Genomic DNA, 24,125 nt, shown 5'->3' with positions numbered 1-24,125 from the left:
GATGCGGCAGACAACCGCGGTTTGGAGGCCCGCAAGTGTCGAGATGCAAGAGACGGTTGGTGGCGTTCGCGCCGATGAAGCTCAAATTGCGACTGTTGTGTCCAGTCCAACGTGCGAGGTTGGCAGTCAAAGGTGCATCGAATCGGTTCCGAATGCTCGTGGCTGAGAAAGAACGTCAATATATCACAGCGTGCATCGTCCAGCTGTGAGGTTGCGCTTCTTGCATCGCATGCGGTAGCCCGCCGGGTTGGAGCTACTTCAAGGTCGATGTGTGCAGCGCTCAGCGACCGGCCACGAAGGCGACTTCCTGCTTCTCGGAAGCAAGGTGGCAAGGACATGCCAGCGACGAGCGTCGCTGAGCGAGCAGCTAGTGCGTTATGACAGGAGGACTGAAAGAAGGGGAGCGCGGAAACCCTCCGGTCGTACTGTACGTCGTCACGCAAGGAGATACTCGTCAAGGCGCGAGTGCATCCGAACTTGAGCCGCCGCGCTCAGAGGCATGACATTGCTTGGCATCAAGGGACCTGTAGCGCTCAAGCTCGCGCGCAGCAAGTTCGTCGCCGGCGGTTGGTACATCAATCGAATTCAAATGCGATGCACATCAATCCTTGACGATACCGGTACACGCCTCGATTGCTGCAGCACCCACACACATTCGTGTCGGGCTTGGACCATGTGAGATTCCAGTAGCGTGGATATACGCAAGGGTATATAATATATGCATTTATTATATACCCTTGATATACGGAGCTGCGACCCGTTCTTTATCAGCCAAGAGAGCTCCCCATTGCACCTTTGACTGCCAACATGGCACGTTCGACTTGACACACGCGACGCACGTGCACGCGACGCAACTTGAAGCTATCAATGCGGGTAGGGTTACGAAGCAGAGAACGCCACCACCCTCGCTCAGCCTTGGCTGTACACATGCGCGCATCTTCACTGCTCTCGTATATTCCATTTATTCCGGCTTTAAATCTTCCACTGCACGTGCAATACGGTGCATTCCTAGCACTGGCGTCCGCGGTTCGATTCAGCAGTGACGATTGTAGCTTGCACTTGGAGCGACCAAGCCAATACACCCACGAAGAAACGCGTCATTGCAAATATCATATCGCTGGGATAGTTGAAGCTGGTCGGCGAGGAGCTCCGAGAAGTTAGCTTTGGAAGACCACCGGGAGGAACGAGGCCGCGAGTCGACAAATTGTGGTGGCAGCAATAACTTTCGGTGTCGAAGTACAACACTCGTTCGCTTTGAGCTCTCATACACAATGACATTGGCGCATCGACGAAGACTCGGTCGATCGAGTATCTGCTAGTCTGATCTGCTACATACAGTTTCTCGTCACGTCATCGGATGACGTGACAAAAATGACCAGTCGCATATATTGCCATCGGCTACAACATAGAGCACTTTTCTAAAGCAGCGCAATTCACCTTGCTCTCATTGTGTGAAATACAAGACGCCGCGACCATGTTGCTTGTAGAAGATGCTTGGCTATACTTTCGTATAGAAAAGGGAGAAGCAACGAGGTCGACGGTCCTAGGTCACTGGTCCTGGTGAGCACAAATCGAAAGTCTTGTCGCTCTGATTGGCTGAAACGCTTTGGCCTGGCGTTGACGAAAATGAGGGAGACCAACGAGAAACGCTGCATTGCGTAGAGAGAGCTGATGGAGTCTCCTCAAGCACAATGCAGCAGCATCAGTGGTGCCCGAGAAGCCTCAGCGTCGTCTATCTGGTGTTGCTGGTAGTTAATTTTGGCGTTCGCCATTTTCAACCATAATTGCCATATTTTGGTGAACACAGGCCCGCCGTGCCGGCAGATCGACCGAAATGAAGTTTGATTATGAAATCGCCCATACTTGCCAGACTGCTAGACCACACTTCGGGGAGTCCAAACTGCTATGTGACGTCACCGTGCGAGCTCTGTAGCGAGAGCAAATGACAGCGGCAAGCAATATTTCCATATAGTGTGCTTTTTCGCTATACCGAAATAATGTACGAGATACAAGGCCTCATCACGCAGCGGTATCGCGTACACTTTGCCTCCCTCGGCCACATGCAACACACTCTTTATCATGAACAAATAGAGATGGCGTCCTCGGTTTCCGCGATGTCGACGCATTTTCAACCGAAATTGCATGTCGAATTTCCGGAAAACCGACGCTCGGCAGTTCGAGTTTGGTGTGAGTGCCCAAGCAACGACGGCGACCAACAAGCTGGTCGCACACCGGGTTGAGACCCATGGCCAACTGTGGCAGTCAGTTTTACGGTCCTTGGAGCTTCGGAACCCCGCGATGCGACGTGAAGTATTTGGGCAATTCTGCCACCACCTCGAAAAACGAAAAATGGATTTGCACGTGATTGCGCTACGTGCAGCGTCGGAGACGACATTTACGTCATTCAAGAAGTGTGTGGAGAGGTACATCCGGCTGCTACGTGGCGCTGGCGCGTCTGTAGGCTGCTACTCGTCGTTGTGCTGAACGGTGCTCACACTATTTAAGGCGAGGTCGTGAACCATTCTGATTGGCTAGAAAGAATCAAGAATTGAGCCAATAAAAACATCCATTTCAAATCGAATTCAAGCGATAGCTCGTGCCCTTGCTAGCACGCAGGCTCCTGTACTCGGACCTTGGCCTAGGAAATGCTTTGTCTCTGTAGCTGTAGAGCTCAAAGGGCTGCGTATTTTTGAGGTACACCAAGCGTGCGTGGTCAGCGACCTCAACCTGGCGCCATGCGTCTTCGCGCTCGGATGGTGCTTCTCGGCTGCCATGCAACGAGGCCCCAATCGTCGTATCGATGAAAACGTGCAAAATGCATGGCATTGGCTTCTTCTTATCTACGCTACAAGGAGCGTCGTGGGGTAGCGTTCCGTTGCGCTACACTCTCGTTTGATGCGGTTTAGTGAAAGTCTTGGTCGAGTCGCAGCGCCAAGAGCGTGTCGTTGTACTGGCTGAACGCGTCTTGGATGTCGTCCTGGAGCTGCATCGCGAGCGGCACGAGCTCCATGTTGACGCCCGCGCCGATCTGCGCCGACGCCGTCACGCGCGGCTGGAGCACCTTGACCGCGTGGATCATCTCTTGCAGCCCATTGTCGTTGCGGATGTCGCCTTGGCTGTACATGACCTTCTCCAGGAGCTCGTGCACGAGCTGCTCGACTTCGTGCAGCTCGGCGTCGTTGAGCGGCTCGGCGTCCGCAGCGTTCGCGATCGCTTGGCGCTCCTCCTCTTCCCACGCCTTGCGGGCTTCGGCAAACGCTTCGCGCTCGCAAATGTCGGACGTGCGCAGCGTGAGCTGGAGGAAGCGGTCCATGTGCACGTTCAAGAGCGCGTCCGGCATCTGCGTGAGCACTTGCGTCATGTACCGGTTCAACTCCTTCTCGCGCTTGATGATGAACTTTTCTTCTTGGTTCTTCCCAATCAACGACGAGAACGGGTGGCGCTTCGGAAAGCGCGGGAACCACGGCGCGCGCTTGCCCCGCTTCCCCGACGCCGCGGCCTTGAGCTCTTGGTGCAGCGAGTTGAAGTCGTTGTAGCGGCCGCCGACGAGCCACGCCGTCTTGGACTGCTCGAGGATGTCGCGCCCCCACGTGACGCGGAGCACATACTCCGTGTACTCGTCGCCCCAGTTTTCGTCCTGGAGCTTGCGGTGGCCGAGGAGCGTGCACGTAAAGATACCGCCCTTGTACGGGATCGGCGGGCCCGTCGGGAACTCCTGGAAGCGCTCGACCGGGTTGCGCATGTTGTCGTCTTCGGCACTCTCGAGCGGCCCGACGACCTCGGCGCCTTCCTCGCCAAAGAGATCGCGACCAGCCTGCGCGAGCTGCTCGGCGCGCATCGCATCGCCAACCGTCGTTTCCGACACGATCGGCGCGTCCTGCGGCATCCAGCTCAGATCGGGCTCGTGCAAGCTCTCTTGGTGGCCCATGACGGCACCGGCGACGCCCTGTGAGCCCATCGCGCCCATGGCCGAGGCCTCGCCCGCGACTCCGTGGACACCCGCCGTGCCCATGACGCCGGCGCTCGCGAGACCGACCGACCCCATCGTCGCATGGCGCGTCGCCTCGAGCGAATCAAGCTTGCGGAGCGCGGCGGCTTCGGCCTGGTGCGCTTCGGACGCAATCTCGGCCGCCCGCGCGGCTTCGTCGGCAGCGAGAACCGCGGCTTCGGCCGCGCGCTGGGCGTAGACGACCGCAGCCACACGCCGGGCTTCGTCGCGGCCGACCTTGCCGCGGTACGCCGCCTGGATCTTGAGCGCCGACTGCGACTGGAGGTACGCCATGCGCGCGTGTTCGGCGGCCTCCACCTGGCGGCGGGCCTCCATCTCTTCGCGCTGGCGGGCTTGCGCCTTCTCGGCCGCCATCCGGGCGTTGCGGATCTTGACGAGGCGCTGCACAAAGTGGCGCTGGGCCATGATCGTGTAAAACGCCGCATGCCAGCGCTTCTTGGCCGTCTTCTTGGACTCTTCGGCGCGGGCGCGGGCTTCCTGGGCGAGGCGCGCGCGCATCGCCGCGTCTTGGGCCAGGCGGCGGAGGCGGTCGGCTTCGCGCCGCGCGAGCTTTCCGCGCGCAATGGACTGGAGCACGACGGCCGCGCGGTTAATGCGAGCTTGCTGCGCCGCGAGCTTGGCGCGCGAGTTGGCAAAGAGCTCGATGAACGCGACGCGGCCACGGACGTGCGCGATCGCAATCTTCCAGCGGTGCTGCGCCGCGAGCTTGCGCTTCGCCGCCTCGCGGTGGCGCGTGCGGCTCTGCAGAAACTGCTTGCGCACATTGTACATGCGCACGATCGACTGCATCTTGAGGATCGCCGCCTTGCGCTTGCGCGTCTGCTCGAGGAGCCAGAGGAACGCGCGCTGGGCGAGGATCTTGGCGGTCGCGTAGCGCCAGCGGCGACGCGCGAGCCACTTCTTGAGGCGCGCGACGATCCACGGGCCCATCTTCTTCATGTCGACCTTGAGGAGCGCGTCGAGGAGCGCGATCTTGCCCGTCTTGAAAAACACGCGCGTGCGCCCGAGACGGTACGCGTCATTGTCGACGCGGAAGGCCCAGAGCACGGCTTCCGTGAACGTGCGTTCGTTGTAGCACGCAAACATGGGCGTCACGTTGGGCGGCAAGACGGGCTTGTAGATGCGGCAAATCTCATCGTACGAGACACGCGTCGGCAAGCCGACCTTGAGAAGCTCGCACGTCGCGAGCATGCCCGTGCAGCGGAGCTGGTCGACGACGTAGCCATTGTCAAAGACGCCGAGCGCCATCGTCGGGTTGGGCTTGACGCACCGGATAAAGTTGCAGCGCGTCGCGTTGAGCGTATCGACGAGCGCGTGCATTTGGTCGCAAAACTTGTTGGAGACGCTCGGCTTCTTGAGCGACGAGCCGGCCGAGAGGTCGGCGCCGTCCTTGTAGATCTGGGCCATGAGCGCCGACGTCGACGAAAGCACGAGGTCTTCGAGGTCCTTCGGAATCGTGTCGTTGTTCTTGTCGATGAAGTTGCCGATCGTGTACGGCACCATCGTCGCAAAGTGCTTGATGAGAAACACAAACTTCTTGTCCTTCTCGTGCGGCGCAAGAAAGTGCGCGTGGCCCGCGTGCGTCTTGTGCAAGGTCGCGTTCCACTTGTCGTCCGACGGCTTCTGCGTCCGCGCCTCGGCGTCGAGGAGCGCGAGAATGCCGTTGGGCTTGGCCGCAATCAAGTCGATGCAGTCGCGGTTGTCGGGCCACTGGATCTTGCCGACGTCAATGCCTTCGTGCAGAAACAGCTCTTGCTCGGCGATAAAAACCTGCTGGTTGAAGGTCGCTTGGAGCGCTTCGTTGGCGTAGTTGATCAAAAGCTGCTCGAAATCGTTGACGGCGAACGACTCGAACCCAAAGATATCGAGGACGCCAATGAACGGCAGCTCCGGCGGCCCGTGTCCGAGCGCCACGTTGATGTGCTGGACGATCCAGTCGAAGAGGTGCTGGTAGATCGACTTGACGATCGCGTCACGCACATAACTACCCTCCTTGGCGTTGCGCTTGATGACAAACTTCTCGCCGCGCGTCTCGATCTCGCGCTGCGTGATGACGCGCTCGAGGTGCGCGCCGTCGACGCCCAGGTGCATCGCGCACGTCGCGAGCGCCGGCGTCGTGTTGGACGAGACCTCGGCGCAGTCGCCCTCGGACGTCTCGCGGTTGACGAGCACGACGTTGCCGAGGTGCAAGATGCCCGCAAGGAGCGTCCAGACCGAGAGCTGCTTGTCCGCGTCGACGCCCACCGTCTTGAGCGCGCTGCAGACGTCGTCAAAGAGGAGCTCGTCGTCAATGTTGGGGTCGCTCACGCAGCCGCTCTGGTTGAGGTAGAAAAAGTCTTTCGGGCTTCCGAGCGAGAGCTTGGCCGAGAGCTCGTCGGACGCGCCGGCAAGGAGAAAGTAAAAGATGTGAAAGTTGCGCTCGTGCGGGATCTGCGCGACGACGCGGAACTTCTCGAGGAGGTACGTCTCGATGAAGGCGCCCATGAGGTGCAGCCGGTTGCCCGCGACCTCGGAGAACTGGAGCTTCATGAACTTACCAAAGCGCGACGAGTTGTGGTTGCGGAGCGTCTTGGCGTTGCCAAAGGCCTCGAGAATCGGGTTCGTGTCCCAGAGCCGGCGGTCGAGCTCCTGCGACGAGAGCTTCGAGGTCGAGATTGGCGCCACGTCCGAGCTCAGAATGTGCTCGCGCGTCGTGATGTAGCGCAGTACAATCTTGGACGTCTCGGTCTTCCCCGCGCCCGACTCGCCCGAGATGACAATCGACTGGCACTGCGACGGCGACCGCAGCGACATTTGCTGGAACGCAACCTCGGCGACAGCGTACGGATGCGGCGGGCGGTCGCCCATCTGCGTCTTGACGTAGTCCTTGATGTGGGGCTCGACGACCTTCCGGAGCGGGTTGACCGCGATGAGCACGTTGGCCATGAACGTGTACGGGCGCTGGTTGTCGAGGCGACTGCGCACGTTGAGGTTCTCGAGGATGCCCGCTTCGTGGATGTAGTAGAGCGACGTCATGTCGTCCACGACGCGCGGGTTGACGCGGTAGAGGTCGCCAATGTCGCGCATGTCGACCGTCTCCTGGCCGCGCGGCCCGACGACCGTGAGGATCATGCCCTTCTCTTCCTCGTGGTACTTGACGATCTCGACGATGCGCCAGACAGTCTCCGGGTCCGGCAGCCAGATCTGCGCGCCGACCTCGACCGGCGCCGCCGAGAGCATCTTCTCGACCTCGATCGTGTTGCGGCGCCGGAGCGCGGCCGACCGCTTCTTGTTCTCCATGACCAAGCGCTGGTTGATGGAGAGGTTGCTCATGTCCGTGGGCGCCCGCGCCTGGAAGCGCTCATGGCTTGGAAGCGCTGCCGCCGGCTTGATATGCGCCATGGGCCTGCTCAAATCCAATATGGGCGCCTCGCACTGCACTGACGTCAATATATATTAATATTGCCGCCAATATTTGCACCCATTGCATTTTATCACTAGAGGTTTGTATGTGGACCAAAAAACGATCTTTTGGCCCCAGCCCATTACGCCCACCTCGAAATACGGACCGCCAAATACGGACCTTCCGGCATCCCTGCGACGCCGTCGCCCGTCGATGCTAACGCAAGCTTTGTACCGTGCTCTCTGTGGGCGACTCTCCAAGCCACAGCCTATACAAACAGCGCGGGCCGATCGCGTATTGCGTAGATGGCGTGGATGACGCAGGGTAGCACCAATATGCCAGCGAAGATGACTTGGCGTTTGTATCGGTCAATATTTTAATGTTCGACGCGGCCGCGTTGCATACAAAGGCAAGTGTATCTTTCACAACCGCAACGTGCGGTCCACATCCGACGATAACGGCCAATATGAATATATAAAGTCCCTATAGCGAGGGAATGCTGCTGCGAGCCGGGCAAGATCGCGTGTTACGTCGATTTGTTACGCGGTTGCTTCCTGCCTCTGCGCCGACGACGATGGACCATGTCTACCTGCATGTCGATGGCGATGGGCTGGACGTAGAGGAAGACGCGCTCCTCGAGCAGTTCGCCGCCACGAAGCGCGTGCTGGGCCACGAGGTCACCCGCGCCAGGAGCAGCGCGACGACGCACGTCCTCTGGGTGCTCGCGCCGAACGACGGTGGCATGGAACGGCAGCTCGACGACCGGCTACAAGCACTGGCAGGCGACGCGGCGCTCTGCGTGGACCTGCTCTTCCTGCACCCACACGCAGCGCCTTACTCACAGGTACGAGCTACAGCCGAGACCATGGACAACGTTGCCATCCAGACTACTGTACTGCGTAGCCGCTCTACGACGAGCTCTTGTCGCTGCGGTGGCACGCCCGCGCCTACTGCTTTGAGGTCTGCCATGGCGACGTCGCACGCTTGGCACAGGTACTCGACGCAACGTCTTTGCTGCGGTCGTGACTTTGGCGTCCTCCTCATAGGTCCTCGGGCTCCTCCTCTCGGTGCCATCCCAACGCGTCGAGCAAGATGCGGCCGAGGCCCGCGTGGGCACGTGCTAAGGTCGGCGCAAGTGTACAAGGGACTCTATTGCTTTACTTTTTCGTCTTGGCGTCGGCCTTCTTCTTGAAGACGCCCTTGAGCACGGGCAGGATCGGCGGCGCGTCGTATCGGTCGCCGAACCGGACCTTCTCGGTCGCGCTGAAGGTATCGCGCTTCGTCGAGCCCGTCTCTTGGTACTCGAGGTCGTACTTTTCCTGGTCCGTCATCTTCTTGCGCTTGAGCTTCTCCTTCTTGGCGCTAAAGAACTCCTTCTTCTTCGCATTCGACTTGCGGTCCTTCTTCGCCTCGTGGTAAAGCACCTTGCGCACCTCGAGACCCATGCGCTGGTTGAACGCGCGCATGCTCTCGCCCGGCCGCCGGCCTTCAACGTCGGCGAGCGCGCCTTCATTCTTCTTGCGCTTCTTCTTGGTCTGGATCGCCTCGGACGACGAGGCGTCGCCGCCCAGCACGAAGCGGTCGATGGCCGCCTGGTCCAGCATCTTGCGGTCCTTGCGCTTCTTGCGCTTCGAGACCGTCGGCGCTCTGTCGTACTTGTCGCCTTCGCCGTCGCGCTTGCCCTTGAAGAACGGGTCGCACTGCTTGATCTTGCGCTTGCTTGCGAGTCGGCCCATCGCTGGTCTTGTTGTTGTGACCACCACCAAGCGACCAACCTCTAAAAATACATATTTTTACGCGTACTAGTACGTTTTAGCGCGCCAATTCTTTCCACCAACACAATCCATCGCTAACTCTCGACGACGACCACGTCGCAGGCGTGGCATCAAAATGCATCAAGCAACGGTTGTCTCTCTGCGCCATGCCAGCTTGAAGCGGCGGTCGTGCTACGTTGCATGCATCGCCTCAGGCCATCATGGTGCTTCAACGTTAGCGCAATATCAGTCTGGTTGGCGGTGGATGGACCGACGCTGTCGTCATCTCGCCGCATTACGCTGGCGATGTAGCCCTCGTCGCGTAAGCGACAAGCGTGTTGCAGCAGCTACCGGCTCGTTCCCGCGGCCCAGCTGACGACGCCCTCAACGACGTACGCTCTAGAATTCAGTACGGCGAAGGCCAGCACTTGCATTGGCGTAGGAGAGCTTTACAGTCTTCTTGCAAGCTAGTGCGTGCTCCAATTGGTGCGCTCGCAGTGCCACGCGAGACGCATGATGCTACGTGTCGGTGGCCTGCCTGCATTAAGGCGCGTGGGATTAGCCACAAACGCTCTATTTGTACAAAGAACACGCAACTTTTGGGTATGCATTCTCAGAGTGTCTCGGGTGAGTGCCCAGTTCGGGGCCACAGTTGAACAACGGCAAACTGGAGCTATTCTAGTATGGATGAGGCCGACGAGCAAGCCGCGTGGGAGCGCGAGATGGAGATGATGCTGGACCAGCGCGATAGCCGCAGCCGCAGCCGCTCCTTCTGCGGCGAGGCCCCGCGCGAGGACCAGGCAGACGGCGCCGGCTACTATGGGCGGTCGCGGTCGCACTCGCGGGCCCGCGAGATGCCCGAGCTCGTCGATGAGTCGAGCGACCATGTGCTCTCGCCGCCCCTGGACGCTGTCGACGACAGCTACTCGGGCACGGACGTCTCCCGGCAGGCTGCCGCGCTCACCAAGATCTACCTCGCCGGCTCGGCGCCCGTCGACGTCGACTCGATCACGTTCAACGACGGGTCGGGCTCCCGCGCAGCGCAGCACCCTGCCGAGACGGGCGCCTTGAGTGCCAAGGCGCTCGATATTCTGTCACAAGGCCTCGCCATGCGCACGGGGCGAGGACCTTGAGAGGAAGAGCATGACCGAGGAAGAGCTCGAAGAGAAGAAGATGGCGGAAGAAGAGGCCATCAAGCTGCAGCAGGAACGGCAACCAATGACGCCAGCGCCCGAGCTTGTCGTTGAAGAAGCGGTCGCGCCTGCGAAGGCCAAGTCGTCGCTCCTCTCGGGATTCAAGTCCAAGGTCCTGACCAAGTTTGGCCCGAAGGGCGGTGGCGGCGGCTCGAACCGCACCTCGATCACAAAGGCGACCACGGGGCGCAGCTCGCTTGGTCGCGCGCCGTCTTCGCTCTCGGCGTCGGCCACGGACGACGAGGCCAAGACGGTCGTCAAGAAGCCCCACAAGATCAAGCTTCTGCTGCTCGGCGACAGCGGCGTCGGCAAGACGAGTCTCATGCGCGTCTTCTCTGGCGACGAGTTTTCCGAGTCGATGCTGGCCACTGCAGGGTATGTTGACCCTCTCCTGTTACTCTGTCTCATACCTCTGCGTAGCGTCGATTTCAAGCTGCGGCAGCTGCGCCTCGAAGACGAGCACGACGTGGCGCTGCAGATTTGGGACACGGCTGGCCAGGAGCGCTTCCACCGCATCACCTCCAGTACGAACGTCTCGCGATGGATTTCTACAAGTGCTGATCCTCGCCACGTAGCGTACTACAAGGGCGCGAATGGCATCATCCTCGTCTACGATGTTAGCGACAAGCGCGGCTTTGACAGTACGTCCCGATGGACGGGACGCATTGATAGATTGATACATTGTAGATGTGGGCTATTGGATGAAGAACATCCAGCAATACTCGACGCCCAACATGCCGGCGATGCTGCTTGTCGGCAACAAGATTGATTTGCCGACGCGCATCGTGCCTTCCGAAGACGGGCAAGCGGCGGCGTCGCAGTACAACTGCCGGTTCATCGAGACGAGTGCCAAGACATCGGAGAACACGTCGGACGCGCTTGAAACCATCGCCCGGGACGCGCTCATCATGACCCTCAACCGTACGTCGTCTCTCTAAATTCGATCCATCCCGCTCACTTCGGACGATGGTAGCTTCCATGACGCAACGCGAGCTCCTCGAGCGCGAGCGACGCGGAAAGCTCACGCACGACAACTGCACGATCAGTTGACAACCTCCTTTGTTCGATTCGTTCGACGAGATCACAACGCGGCCGTCGTTGTCCTTGCTTCCTCCGCTTCGTCGGAGCGCCCTAATATAAAAGAAATGCCATAGAGTTGATGCGACGACGTTGTTGTTGTTGTTGTGGCGCCGACGGGCTCGTCGCATCGCCCGGGCAGTAGGAGAGCGCTGACGAAGATGGCGTCGGGTGCTTTGCAAACTGGAAGAGATGACGACGAGATACAACTAAGAAATGGCATGCAAGTGTATCCAACGTTAAACTTAGTACGACGCTAAAGCGACGACCGTCGACATCCACGTCTGGCATGTCGGGCGTGCTTCGTGGGAGGGAGCAAATACCGGCATGTGCGTCGGCGTTGGCGCGCTTTGGGCCGTCGTCAAATGGTCCTCGTGTCACGCGTCGCGCCGTTCGAGCACCATGATATGGTCGTGTGCTAGACGAAGCGACCCCTCCATCATGCGCGTCTTGCGTCAATTGGCGAACTCGAGCGCAGCTTGGTAATGCGCCGCTTGCTCCATCAGTCTTCTCCCCTTGCAAGGCGAGAAGATGCGGGCGATGGAGGTCTCGCTTGGTCTTGCACACGAACATATCGTGGTCCTAGAACGCCGCGAAGCCTGGCTGAAAGGACATTTCACGGCGATCCAAGGCGCGCCATTGCCCTTGCTGGACGTCGCTCCGTTCCTAAAAAGTAGTAATATGCCCGACAAGGAAGATACGGATATGAACATCGCAGCACAAGAGAAGACGTCGGCTTGCCAGCGAGCACGTGGACGCTCTTCTGGAGCTGCTCGTGCTGCTGAGCGAGCGCTTGCTGCTCGGTCGTGAGCGCCTCGTGCGCAGCCTTCCAGCCAGCCTTCCAGCGGTGTGCTTCTCGGTGGCGTTCGCGGTCTCGGGCGGGATGGGCGTGGCAATGCGTCGTCGGCGCATCGAGCCGCCCGCAAGACACGACCTGGTGCAGCTTGATGCCACGTCGGAGGCGAAAGCACAAATGGCCGTGGGCGATGTGCTACACTTGCATTTCATTGGACAAAATGTTTGTCTGACGCCGAGAAAACCAATGAAACAGGTTCTCGTCGTTCTCGTCGTTCCAGCCACCAAGTTGAAGCTACGTTTGCGATACTCGATCTTCTACAAAGAGTTCTACAGTGCAATGAGGGAATGGCCATGAAAGAAGAGCGACCTTCTAGGGTTGTTTCTCTCAAAACGGCAGAATCTCCTCTGGTACTAGTAGCTTGCGCTTCGCAAGACGTCCTTGAACTGCGCCTGTCGAGGTGAGGCACCTGCTCACCTGCAAAGGTCCTGGCGCGAACAGCTTGCTCCGAGAGGTTCAAGTTGCGTGCGTCCAGTCGAACGTGCACGGTGCCAGTCAAATGTGCGATTGGTAGCTCTCTTGGCTGAGAAAGAACGGGCAGCTCCGTCTATCGCACATCGTATAGCTTAGCTGCGGGGTCGCAGCTTCTCGCTTCTCGCACGTGTGTACCAAGTTCTAGCTACGACCATCAAGGCCATGAAGTATCCTATGTATCCCTTTGCTACTGTCGACGATCCTCAGTGTGAAGCGCCGAGCGACAGCCCACGAAGGCTCTGCAATGGTTCTCGAAATCAAGATGGGAAGGCCACGGCAGCGACGAGCGCCGCCGAGGTAGCAGTCAGCGCGGTATTGGAAGGCAGAAAGAAGGTGTGCGCAGGATTGACCACTCCGGATGTACGCGACGCATCATCACGCGAATGGCGCGGGTGCAGGCGAACTTGAACCGCCGCGCGTAACGCACGCTCATATACTTGATACCGCTCCAGATCGCATGGTTCATGGGTTCATGGTGCTCAGGCTCGCGCACAGCAAGCTCCGTACCCGGCTTGAAGCACATCCTGCCCGACCAGGTCGTCGGTGGCAAAACATCTGTGCTAAAGGTAACGAAAGCACAGGGCCAGGTGTCCCGCCAGGGTAGGCGTCATGGAGCCACGACTCGCTACGTCATCGGTGATGCACACGGCCGCGTAGGCTTTCAAACAAGGCGACCAAGGTGTTGCTAGCGAGCTACTAGCTACACACAGTACATAGGACTCTAGTAACTCGACCATGGTGATGCAGTTGGCTCCAGGCTGCCATCTTAGCCAACTCGACGTCTGCCACATTAGCTACGCAAATGATCGCTCTGTGTGGAAAAGGCCCATGGGCAACTTGAAGCTGTGCAAAGCGATCGCTCGTTGAAGAGCTTGCGAAGAGAACCAACGCTATGCTTCCGTCTACATAATTTTGGCTCGTGACTGGGACACAGTTGACAGTGGACAGCGTTCGAACTCACCGGTCGTTTCCTCCGCATCCGAAGATCGCGTATGGCGCATGCTGATTGGACACACCATTTGAGTTGCACGCCCTCTGATTGGCTCATTTGTCGTGTTTCCAAAAGTCCGAACGCACGTTGAAGTTGCGCAGCATTCCTTCAGCAATCCGCGCGCACAGAGATGCTTACGAAGGGCGGATTCTTCTCGTGGCCCATCTTTACGTACTAGTACCCTGTACTGGTCGCATCAAACAATACGGTACCGGTAGAAATGCCACCACGGAACCGAGAAAGCAAAGAGTCTCTCCTTCCACGACGTGTGCCTGGACATGCAGTCGCTGTGCTGGACTTTGGTCATGTAAATACGACTGCATTTCAAGCCGTCCAGGTGCCAAGGAGCGCAATGTCGGAGCACGACGAGCGGTCATACATTTTGACCACATGTTTCGCTTCCCGCATCTCGCCCGGTCTTGAATTCGATGAGCGCGACCACTGCTACCACACATCATCACCCAGTCAGACCAGTTCATCACCCCAGAATGAATCTCGGAGTGTGGTAGGAATCAACACCTCTGCGTGTGTGCTTTTGCTACACCGAGCATGGCACAGGCCGCCAACACCGGTTCTAGCTGTAGGCATCTCTGTGATGCGAATCTGCCCCACAACGCAGACGCGCTCCATAGAATAATACGAGCAATAATGCTATTCCTTTGCTGCTTACACTTGCTACACTTGCAGTACGATGGTAATCCTCTTCAAACACACGAGCACAGGTGGCGCAGGGCACGCAACCGACAGCGGACGGCGCCAAGCTCGAGGACGACACGATCGTCAAGCCGACATGCTATCGGTGCGCCATCGAGATGCGCGGCTCTCGATGGCGCCACCGATAGCATGTCGGCTTGAAGATCGTGTCGTCCTCGAGCTTGACGACCCACACGCCGTACGGCACTCGGCGCCGTTCGGAAGAGGACCTTGGCTGTCAAATCGCGCCGCTATCTTCGCCTGGTACACGACAGCAAGCTGCAACGGAGCGAATCGGCTGTCACAAGCGTCGTTGAATTGGGCTGCTCCACATGCACGCTACAATCGTCACTGCTGAATGGAACCGTGGACGCTAGAGCTAAGAATGTCCATGGGTTTCGCGTTTGCGATGAAGGAGTTGAAGCGGGAAAGACGGGAGTGCGATTGCAGTCGAGGTGCCCGCATGTGTACAGCCAAGGCAAGCGGTAACGTTACTACATTTGTAGCGTTCTCTGCTTTGTAACCCTACCCGCACTGATAGCTTCAAGTTGCGTCCAGCCAAACGTGCATGTTGGCAGTCAAAGGTGCGAGTGCGAGCTGTCTTAGGCTGCGAAAGAACGGGCCACCGCTCGGCATATTGCGCAGAGTGTACAGTCCAGCTGCGAGCTCGTAGCTTCCAGCCTTCCATGTTACTAGCATCTCACGTGGTCCAAGCCCGACATGAATGGAAGGAAGTTGCAGCAATCGAAGGTGCCATGATGGATCGTTTGCATCGCATTCAACTCGATCGCGGTGCCTAAGACGCCTAGCGTACACATAACGCTACGTGCTATATCTTTTTACGATGAAAAAGATCGCCGCTTACTACGTGGACGATCGCCACGGCGAAGCTCCATCATTGTCAAAGTCATGTCGTTGCATTCAGGGACTATGCAGTGGCATGTCGCGATGGGCGGCAAGGGGTCACCTAGGAGCAATCGAATTGTCCTCCTACCGACAGTGAGAAGGATTGCCGTACACCAAGTTGAGCTACTTGTGCGAGACTCTTTCGTCTATAGAGTATCCAGATTGCATGAAGGGAATAACCATAAATCTTGTCAGGGGAGTTTCTCTTAAAACATCACAGCAATAACTTTTCTGAGAGCCTGCTTATTGCAATTCGACGCCACCCGAAGTGCGCCTGTCGGGACGAGGCGTCTGCTCACCTGTACGGCCGCCGCCGCTGCGTGCGCCGTCTGGACAGCTTGCGACGCCCGCTGCAGAAGAGCTCAACCTGACGACGGCGCTTGACATCAATCACGTGGCCGCCGTGTTCCATGCCACTGCGCGCAGGAAGCCCGCGCCCAAGAGCCAAAAAAGGAGCTACGAGGCGCTGGCAGCGTCAAGATACACGCTGCGTGGCAGCCGAGAGGGACACACCAGCGCGAAGAGACGCCAGGTCGAGATCACCGAGCACGCACGCATGGTCTGCCTCATGATACAAGCGGCCCTTTGAATCTAGCGACAGTAATACGAGTGAAAACACGACGTTTTGTCGGCTAGAATGGCTTCTTGTCTATTGTCAATGTGCTCGGTCGGTGTCTGGATGTATATCGAATGCGTGGTTCGGGCAGGCTCATTTGCAAGTACTACCAGCACGAGGTCCTTGGGAGTGAGCTCAGAGATCCATCCTGTGGTAGAACCCACTCACCAAGGGATAGCTCGCACGCATGCTCCTGTACTCGGACCACCGGAAAGACGAGTGCAAGCCATTATTGTATGCGTTTCCATGCAATCAGGCGTACCAATGCATACTAGCAGCAAAGTCTTTGAGTTAGATTAATCTAAACTAATTTGATTGCAACGCGAAATACGTTTGATTGATTGAATGTTATGGAGACTACATTTCTAGCCGGGCACGCGGGCCGAGCTGGCAATGCAGCTAAATGGTGGCTCCCTACAATACGATGTAAAAATGTGTCAAATACAAGATGGAAACATGCATACCGTCGGTGGAGCCTGGATGATCGTCGGCAACTCTTGGACAAATCCAAGCTCCGCTGCCTTGAGCAATACAGCTCGCATCAAAGCCGCGTCCACGACGAGACCGCGCGCTGTCTTCGCGGCAGCATCATCTGTCGCGCCCGAGACAGGCGCGGTGGTGGCCGCGTCGGCGACAGGCACCTTGACCATCGCAAGAGCGACGTTTGACAAGATGACGCCGAGGCACAAGCCGTCGACGTCCTCGAGGCCCGCGAAACACACCTTGGGTGTCAGGAACGCTTCGCTCGTTGAGCAGATGGCACCGAAGCGAGCCTGCGCGAGGCCATGGCCGCCATCTTGCTGTCCAGATCGGGCTGAGACCGACCCGTGTCGCGGTGGTCTACACGCGCTGCCATGGTCACGACCGCGCGTCGAGTTCGTTCTTGAGGTGCGTTGGACCGTCGTCCTGCGCCGCCATGCTGCTAGAGAGCGGCCATCGCGGCGCCTGCCGAGTTGCTGATGCAATACGCCGTTTGGTCCAAGCGAGCAAAGCAAATTTGACGTCGACGCAGATGAAGTGTGATTTTATTTGAATTAAAAAACACTCACGTGTCAATTAAAATAATATGTCAATGGGTGAGTATCAAGTATACGCAGTGTTTATTGTATTGAGATGCAACGTCGCCAAATTGCATTTGAATTGCGTCGGACTTGCAATAAAATCCCCCTTGACCTCGAGCTATTAGACGTTTTGTATGCAGTCAACGCCATCAGATCGACCAATGACGTGGCGCGTTTCGAAGTGCATAGGAATGATGGTCTTACGGCTCCGGTACAGCCTGTGCACGTCGCTTCGATGGCTGTGCACGGTATACACAAGCCAGGTACTCTTTCCTTCTCAGCCAAGAAAGCTCGCAATACTAGTAGCATTGATGGACTTTGGACGTGCAATAACATCGTATGGACGCTGGGCTGGACGCACGCATTTCAACATGTCGGCGCGGGTAGGGTTACGAGAAAGTGAACACGACCCTCACCGCCGGGCTGCTGTACTTACCACACGGTGGGGCCTGGCTTGCTCAACGCGCGTCTTACGTACCTCCACGCCGCAGCATCATGACCAAGCAGGTCGCAGTCAAAGACGTCTGCAGTCCCATTTTCCCGGTGGCCAACGGCCCGTGGACGCTCGGTGCCATTACGACCAACGCGGTCGACTGCCCGCAAGTTGGCTCGGTCCTCCAACTTTACGTGCAGCTGCTTACGACGACGCTTGCGCCGTCCACCAACAAGACGCCGCTTGTGGCCGCGGACTCGCTCGGCGGCAGCTTTGGGGCCGTCGACGAAGATCGTGACGCGGTTCGACAATCAAGGTCCTCCTCCGAACGGCACCGAGTGCCCAACTGCCGCGTCGCTCGCGAAGATTAAGGAAGGCGCTACGTGTAGCCGACATGGTAGTCATGATGCGCGGCAACGAACCTGTCGGTCACCTGCCGAGCGTCGCCCGTGCTTTGTCCAGCAAAAGGATAAACATCCAAGTTGTTGGGCAAGTCGTCTTTCACATGGCTTCTTCGCTCAGGGGGAAAAAGGGCGCGAGGCCTGCATTACCGCTGCACCTCGGGTGAGGCGTGGCGGGTTGCTTAGCGGAGATCGAAAACTAGAATGCTAGGCTCTTCCGACCAGTCGTTGGTTTCGCTGAGCCGCCTTCTCTTGAAAAGACCGTTTCGACTCCTTGCAGGCGCGAAACACCCAGTATGGTCGCTGCAACAGATGGTAGTGACGGTCCTGCTCTCCTGTTTCGTATCCCTTATCCGCGCCCATCCCGCGCCACAGGTTGAAGTTGCGTGCGTCCAGCCCAACGCACAATCCGCATTATTGCCAGTCAAAGGTGCTATGGTGAGCTCTCTTGGCTGAGAGAGAACGCGTCGTTGGTTTGCATATCACACAGCAGTGTACAAACAAGCGACGGGATCGCGGCGTCTTGCATTTCACGCATGAGCAAGGTGATTGTAGCTGCTCGGAGATTCGAAGCTGGAGGAGACTAACAGCATGTGATAGGATATCACGTCATCCGATGACGGGATGAAAAACGCACGAATTGGACCCGCCGTGCGTATATTAGCGGGTGGCTTTTTGGCATCATGGATACTCGTGCTGACAAGCAGGCGTCATTCATTCTTGCATAGTACCAGGTAAGTTAGCTTCCCTCGGATCTATCTATTAATAGCAACGAATGAAGATCAAAATCGTTATCCCGTGCGCTCGTAACATACTATAGTAAGGGACCCTTACTATAGTATGTTACGATGATGTGTGGTCGCAGTGGTACCACTACCGCTCGGACGCGCCTCCGCTGCGCACCCACAGCATACGATGCCAGAGCTCGACGACGACTTGAGCGACCACGAGCTGTCGCCGCCCCTGGACGCCGTCGACGACAGCTAGTACTCGGGTATGCACGTCTTGCGGCAAGCTCACTAAGATTTAACTCGCCGGCTCGGCGCCCGTCGACGTACTATGCAATAACGAGTGACGCATGCTTTGTCAGCACGAGTATCCAAGAAGGCACCCGCTGATCATGCCCGCTGATACAGTATAGCAGCAGGACGTCGAGAGGCGGTTGTGCGGGCTCTTTCACATCTTCAACAGCGCTGGCGTGCGTCACTGGCTAGCGTGTGGAACCCAAAGCTGGTGCATTTTGTTTTGCCTCATTTTCCAAAACGATGGCAAGCCCCGAGTCCGTAGCCAAGCAGCACCTCAAGGCCTCCGTCACCGAGGCGCAAGCGCAGATCGAGGCCCTCGAGAAGGCCGGACGGGACAAGGCGGTTGCGACGGCCCACACCGTTCAAGCGCTTCAAGAAGAGAACGCCGCGATCAGTGCCCGACTTGCCGCGGTCAGTTCTCAATTTGAGGCGCTTCAGCGCAGCCGCGACCAAGACGTCCAGGCCGCTCGCTCGGCCGGCGCCAAAGATTTTATGCATCGCGCGTCCAAGGTGTTCGCGCTTGGGTCACGTGAGGCGCAGAAGCGCGTCTTTGAGGTCGTCATGGCGCCGGCAGCAACTCAAGACGCTCTTCTTGAGCAGTGCCTCAAGGACAAGATTTACATGACGATCGGCTTGCGCTCCGAGGCAGGCGCGGACGGTAAATATTAAATTCTAGTGGATTTTCACTGAATCGTCTAGCGGATTTTGGAACACTGAAATTCTAGCGGATTCAAGCCAAATCGTACCTCTAGGTAGGAATTAGCTCCTGTGGTGTAAGTACCACAATATATGGATGTTTTGCGGAACCAGCACGATATGTGGATGGATTTTGACCATGTATTACGAGTTGACCCATACTTTTCGAAAAGGCAGCACATGGGCTCTGGCTCGGACGAGCGTGGCAAGCTCGGTCGACGTCACCTTGATGCCGAGTCTATCCGACGCCTCGACAAGCGTCGCCAGCTCCTCGACGCCGAGGCTTTCCTTGACGCCGCCGTCGAACGTGACCTCCCACTTGTGCACGGTGCCGGTGCAGATCTTGGTCACCGTGCCGCGGACGACGGTCTGTTCAAGACGCCCAGTTTCGGGGTCACGTTCCCGGGCGGTGACGACTCGGCCGACGACCCAACCGAAGCACTTGGCGGGCTTCTCCGTCAACGTCTTCATGAGCTTGGCCTTGGCGGAGACCTTGCCGCGGGTCGACTTGGCCAAGCAGTGCCCCTTCTTTGCCGGCTTTCCCGGTGTCTTACGAAGCGGGATGGCCGTCAGCGCTACTTGAAGGTTGATGTCGTTGCACAGCGATATGGCGGCGACGACGTGGCTGCACACCCACCCGTTCTTGTAGTAGCCCTCGCATTCACATACGAACTTCGCGCGAATCTGGCGTATCTAAAAGACTCGGTGCGTTTAATAAGAAACACGATTCAAACAATACCTGTTGGATCGTCCAACGAGCGGTGCCGTTCATGCCATCCACATGCACGTCGTTGTTGACGCGCACTCTGTTCAGGAAAAGGAAGAGCTTCTTGATGTCGTTGAGGTCGGTGAGCTTGCCGAGCACACCACGCAACATTTTGTGGCTCGCATCGACGCGACAACCTCCAGCACCAGCTGGAGAAGATTGATGATGAAGAGGACATGTCTAAAAAGCCCACCATTTCCTCCCCGCCGGAGGATATTTGTCCAGCCGTCAAGCCGTGCGGCGAAAGCTATGCTGCAACAGAAAGCATTGGCTCACGATTGTGGCAGTTCTTGGGATCGAGCCCCGTGGTGGCTTCCCGCGCATCACAGGATCGTATTTGGCGCGTGTTGATTGGACCCCGCATTTGAAATGCGCGCTCGGGATTGGTGGCCACGCAGATATTGACGCCTTCTGATTGGCTTATGCGTCCCGTAAACCGTCACCAAAATGCTGGACGCACGTTGAAGCTGCGTTGCGACGCGCGATCGCCAGGCTCCAAACGCCCGCAGCCAACACCCACAAGGCTTTGGTCAGCCATTCCTTCATAAAATCCGTGCGCACAGAGATGTGGCGCGATTGCGAGGGGCAGAATCTTCTCTCGGTCCTCCTTCTAACTTTACAATTTGTAGTACCCTGCACTGGTCGCACCAGACAATACGGTGGGAATACCACCACCGACTGCACCCACCCGATTATAAGGAGTCTTTACAACCACCCCACATACTCGGGCATGCAGTCGCTGTGTAATCGTCCGGTCTTGAAACCATGACTGACATACGAGCCACCGAGGCGTCGAGCAGCGCAATGTTTGAGCACGACGGACGGCCATGTTGGGCATCCGCATCTCTTGAATTCGGCGAGCGCTACCACAGCTGTACAGCATATCATCGCCCAGTCAGACCAGAACTTGCCCAGTCCATCGCTCCAGATGGAATCTCGGCGTCGCTTCATCGGCGGTAGGAATCAACACCCACGCGTACTACAGTAGTATGTGCTTTCGCTCCACCGAACATGGCGCAGGCCGCCAGCACCTTTGCGTCCATGCTCTACGCATTTCGAACGCTTGTAGCGTGGCCGGGTCCTATTCGAACGGCGTTTGCGACCTGCAGATCGTTTCGTGGTGCATTTGGGCGAGATGAACGCGAGCAGCACATGAGGCTGTTGCTTTGCATGAGTATCTCGACAAACTGATCCATCTCGCAGGACCAAAGATTACTCATCATCAACAAATATACCAGCCAGCGGTCTCCGTTTCAATTCCCTCGTCCACGTCTGGGCTACGTCGATGGAGAGTGAGACCATTGCATGTGACGGGTCACCTTGTCACGTCATCCGACGACGTGACCATGAACCGTATCTGTATCAGACCATGGATTGATCGATCGACCGCGCCTGCGTCGATTCCACGTCAGATTGGAGCCCAAAGAAATAGCGTCGTGCTCCGAGACGCCAATCGCAACTGCTGTAATCCGAAGGTCACTGCACGCGCTCGCTGTATTCCGACACGAATGATGGCGCACAAACTGTAATTAGCGTTGCTAGCGAGCGTTGCGTGGACGGTCTTCTGGTTTTCGAGAAGCACATAGTACGAGCGAGTGTTGGCCGCAGAACCAAGGTGGCGTTCTCTTTTCGTACCCCTACCCGCATTGAGAGGTTCAAGGTACGCGGCGTGTGGCAAGTCCAACGTGCGATGTTGGCAGTCAAACGTGCATGGAATCGGTTGGTTGCTCGCTTTCGGCTGAGAAAGAAAGAACGGACCGTCGCCGCCGCTCACTATATCACGCAGAGTATAGTCCGGCTGCGGCTTCCAGCCATCCAAGCTACTTGCACGCGTGAGCAATGCGAGTCCCAGCTACTTCAAGGTCGGTGCCCAAGCCTCTGTGTGAAGCCTGGAGCGACAGGGCACGTGAGTGCGTCGATGGTTCTCGATACCAAGACATGGCAGCGACGAGCGCCGCCGAGTTGGCAACCAGTGCGTCAAATCGGGTAGATGTTGGAGGAGGGTGAGCGCGGAAGTGCCAAGCAGATCGCTCCGGTCGTGTACTTACTGTTAGCGCGTCACGACGCAAGAAGATACTCGCCAATGGCGCGAGTGCAGGCGAACTTGAACCGCCGCGTGTATCGCACGCTCGTAGGCTTGACGCTGTTCGACATCTAGAGGCTCGTGGCGCTCAAGTTCGTGCACCACAAGCTCAATACCGAACTTGAAGCTCACCCTGCCAGGCCGTGGATTGATGATGGCGAACGCGTCTGAGGAATACGACCGGGTGTCCCGAAGGAGCTGCCGCCAGGTAGGCATCATGGAACCACGACTACGGCTAGGGTATTGGCGGTGCGCATGGCCGCATAGCCCTTCAAGCCAGGCGACCGAGGTGTTGCTAGCTAGCTACGCAGTATATAGGACTTAGATTGCTCGACCATGGCGATGCCGTTGGCCCCAGCCTGCCATGCAACTCGACGACCGCTATGGTAGCAATATACTAGTACATGTAAAAGATCATTCTGTGTGGAAAACGCAAGAGCGCTACACCACTCTACTAGTATGCCACAGACATTGTGCGCGGGAGGCCGCAGCAGTACGAGTGGCGTCGTGGGCTCGCGCTCGCCGCCGGTGGCCAGGCAGGTCGCCCCTGCTGTGAGCACTCGAGAACGTGTAGAGGCCGCAGCTTGCTTGGCTACGCCAGCAGGAGCTTCACGGGCGGCCGCAGCAGTCGGGTTGGGTCGGCGCGTCGCCCTGCTTCCCGAGCGCTTCCGTCCCACTTAATGTTTTTTCGATATAAGCCTGGAGAGGGTACCTCTAAAAGTGGATACGGTCGTCTTGTTTGGATTCGCATTCCATGACGTGGGGGCTCCATCGCTCGGACCATGGCCGCGTCCAGATCTCGAGCACCTCCTCGTCCTTTGCGCCATGGTCGGCGACAGCGACTCGGGCATGGACGGCTCGCGGCAGGCTCACCACGATCTGCTTGGCCGGCTCGGCGCCCGTCGACGTGGACAACTCTGTCAAGGGCTCGCCATGCGCACGGGCAACGACCTCGCGAGGAAGAGCTCCAAAAGAAGAAGAAGATGGCGGGAGAAGAGGTCATCAAGCTGCAGCAAGAGCGGCAACGGATGACGCCAGCGCCCGAGCTTGTCGTCGACGAAGCGGCCGCGCGCCGTCTTCGCTCTCGGCCACGGACAACGAGGCCAAGACGCATGTCAAGAAGCCCCACACGATCTAGCGCCTACTGCTTGGCGACAGCAGGTTACGTTGACCCTCGCCTTTTGCTCTTTCGAGTGGTAAACTCATACCACGGCGCAGCGTCAACGGCGAGCTGCGCCGCAAAGACGAGCACGACGTGGCGCTGCAGATTTGGGACTCGGCCGGCCAGGAGCACTTCCACCGCATCACCTCCAGTAGGCGCCTCTCATTATGGTTTCTGTATGTGCTGATCCTCACCACGTAGCGTACTACAAGGGCGCAAACGACCCACTTCAACAACAACGGTAGCATCCTCGTCGACGACTCAGCGACGTACGTTGTTCAATTCGTGCATGGCTTGACACAATGACATGTAGATATATCCGCCGTCTAGAAGATCGACGTGCCGATCACGTGCAGTAAGAAAGGACATGGGGTTGCTATATTGACGTGCAATAAGAATAATGACATGGGTCGCTATTCTTTGGTGCCGTCGCGAGATGCAGTAGGGATTGAAGCGAGCGACAGTCGCCATCGTTACGAGGTTCTCATCGTCGTTGGATGTCGAGTGCACCTTGCTGTCGGCTCTGTACGTGGGAAAGGCTGTGCCC

General features: G+C 57.8%; 7 protein-coding genes across 7 annotated transcripts; 3 read left to right on the top strand and 4 right to left on the bottom strand.

The window, feature by feature from the left end:
* Positions 1 to 2,902: 2,902 nt before the first annotated feature.
* Positions 2,903 to 7,390, bottom strand: SPRG_20866 (hypothetical protein; the record flags this gene model as incomplete). The annotated part of the gene is made up of 1 exon (XM_012349507.1): positions 2,903 to 7,390. One exon carries the CDS (start codon positions 7,388 to 7,390, stop codon positions 2,903 to 2,905), a length of 4,488 nt encoding a protein of 1,495 aa, XP_012204897.1.
* Positions 7,391 to 7,965: 575 nt separating this feature from the next.
* SPRG_20865 (hypothetical protein) lies at positions 7,966 to 8,515 on the top strand (the record flags this gene model as incomplete). The annotated part of the gene is made up of 3 exons (XM_012349506.1): positions 7,966 to 8,235; positions 8,295 to 8,384; positions 8,438 to 8,515. The coding sequence occupies 3 exons, from the start codon at positions 7,966 to 7,968 to the stop codon at positions 8,513 to 8,515; spliced, it is 438 nt and encodes a 145-aa protein (XP_012204896.1).
* Positions 8,516 to 8,548: 33 nt separating this feature from the next.
* On the bottom strand, positions 8,549 to 9,127 carry SPRG_20864 (hypothetical protein; the record flags this gene model as incomplete). Its single annotated transcript, XM_012349505.1, has 1 exon — positions 8,549 to 9,127. The coding sequence occupies one exon, from the start codon at positions 9,125 to 9,127 to the stop codon at positions 8,549 to 8,551; it is 579 nt and encodes a 192-aa protein (XP_012204895.1).
* Positions 9,128 to 9,828: 701 nt separating this feature from the next.
* Positions 9,829 to 11,388, top strand: SPRG_20863 (hypothetical protein; the record flags this gene model as incomplete). Its single annotated transcript, XM_012349504.1, has 6 exons — positions 9,829 to 10,238; positions 10,282 to 10,713; positions 10,759 to 10,862; positions 10,914 to 10,979; positions 11,026 to 11,259; positions 11,312 to 11,388. The coding sequence occupies 6 exons, from the start codon at positions 9,829 to 9,831 to the stop codon at positions 11,386 to 11,388; spliced, it is 1,323 nt and encodes a 440-aa protein (XP_012204894.1).
* Positions 11,389 to 11,870: 482 nt separating this feature from the next.
* SPRG_20862 (hypothetical protein) lies at positions 11,871 to 12,413 on the bottom strand (the record flags this gene model as incomplete). The annotated part of the gene is made up of 1 exon (XM_012349503.1): positions 11,871 to 12,413. A coding segment is annotated over one exon (543 nt), but the record flags the coding sequence as incomplete, so codon positions are not given.
* A 3,181-nt stretch (positions 12,414 to 15,594) lies between these two features.
* On the top strand, positions 15,595 to 15,924 carry SPRG_20861 (hypothetical protein; the record flags this gene model as incomplete). The annotated part of the gene is made up of 1 exon (XM_012349502.1): positions 15,595 to 15,924. A coding segment is annotated over one exon (330 nt), but the record flags the coding sequence as incomplete, so codon positions are not given.
* Positions 15,925 to 16,350: 426 nt separating this feature from the next.
* On the bottom strand, positions 16,351 to 16,601 carry SPRG_20860 (hypothetical protein; the record flags this gene model as incomplete). The annotated part of the gene is made up of 2 exons (XM_012349501.1): positions 16,351 to 16,365; positions 16,416 to 16,601. 2 exons carry the CDS (start codon positions 16,599 to 16,601, stop codon positions 16,351 to 16,353), a joined length of 201 nt encoding a protein of 66 aa, XP_012204891.1.
* Between the last annotated feature and the right edge of the window lie 7,524 nt (positions 16,602 to 24,125).

This window comes from Saprolegnia parasitica (genome assembly GCF_000151545.1).
Source record: "Saprolegnia parasitica CBS 223.65 unplaced genomic scaffold supercont2.54, whole genome shotgun sequence".
Taxonomy (NCBI): Eukaryota; Oomycota; class Saprolegniomycetes; order Saprolegniales; family Saprolegniaceae; genus Saprolegnia; species Saprolegnia parasitica.
The sequence above is the reverse complement of the archived record's forward strand: the minus strand, read 5'-3'. Positions and strand labels throughout refer to the sequence as shown.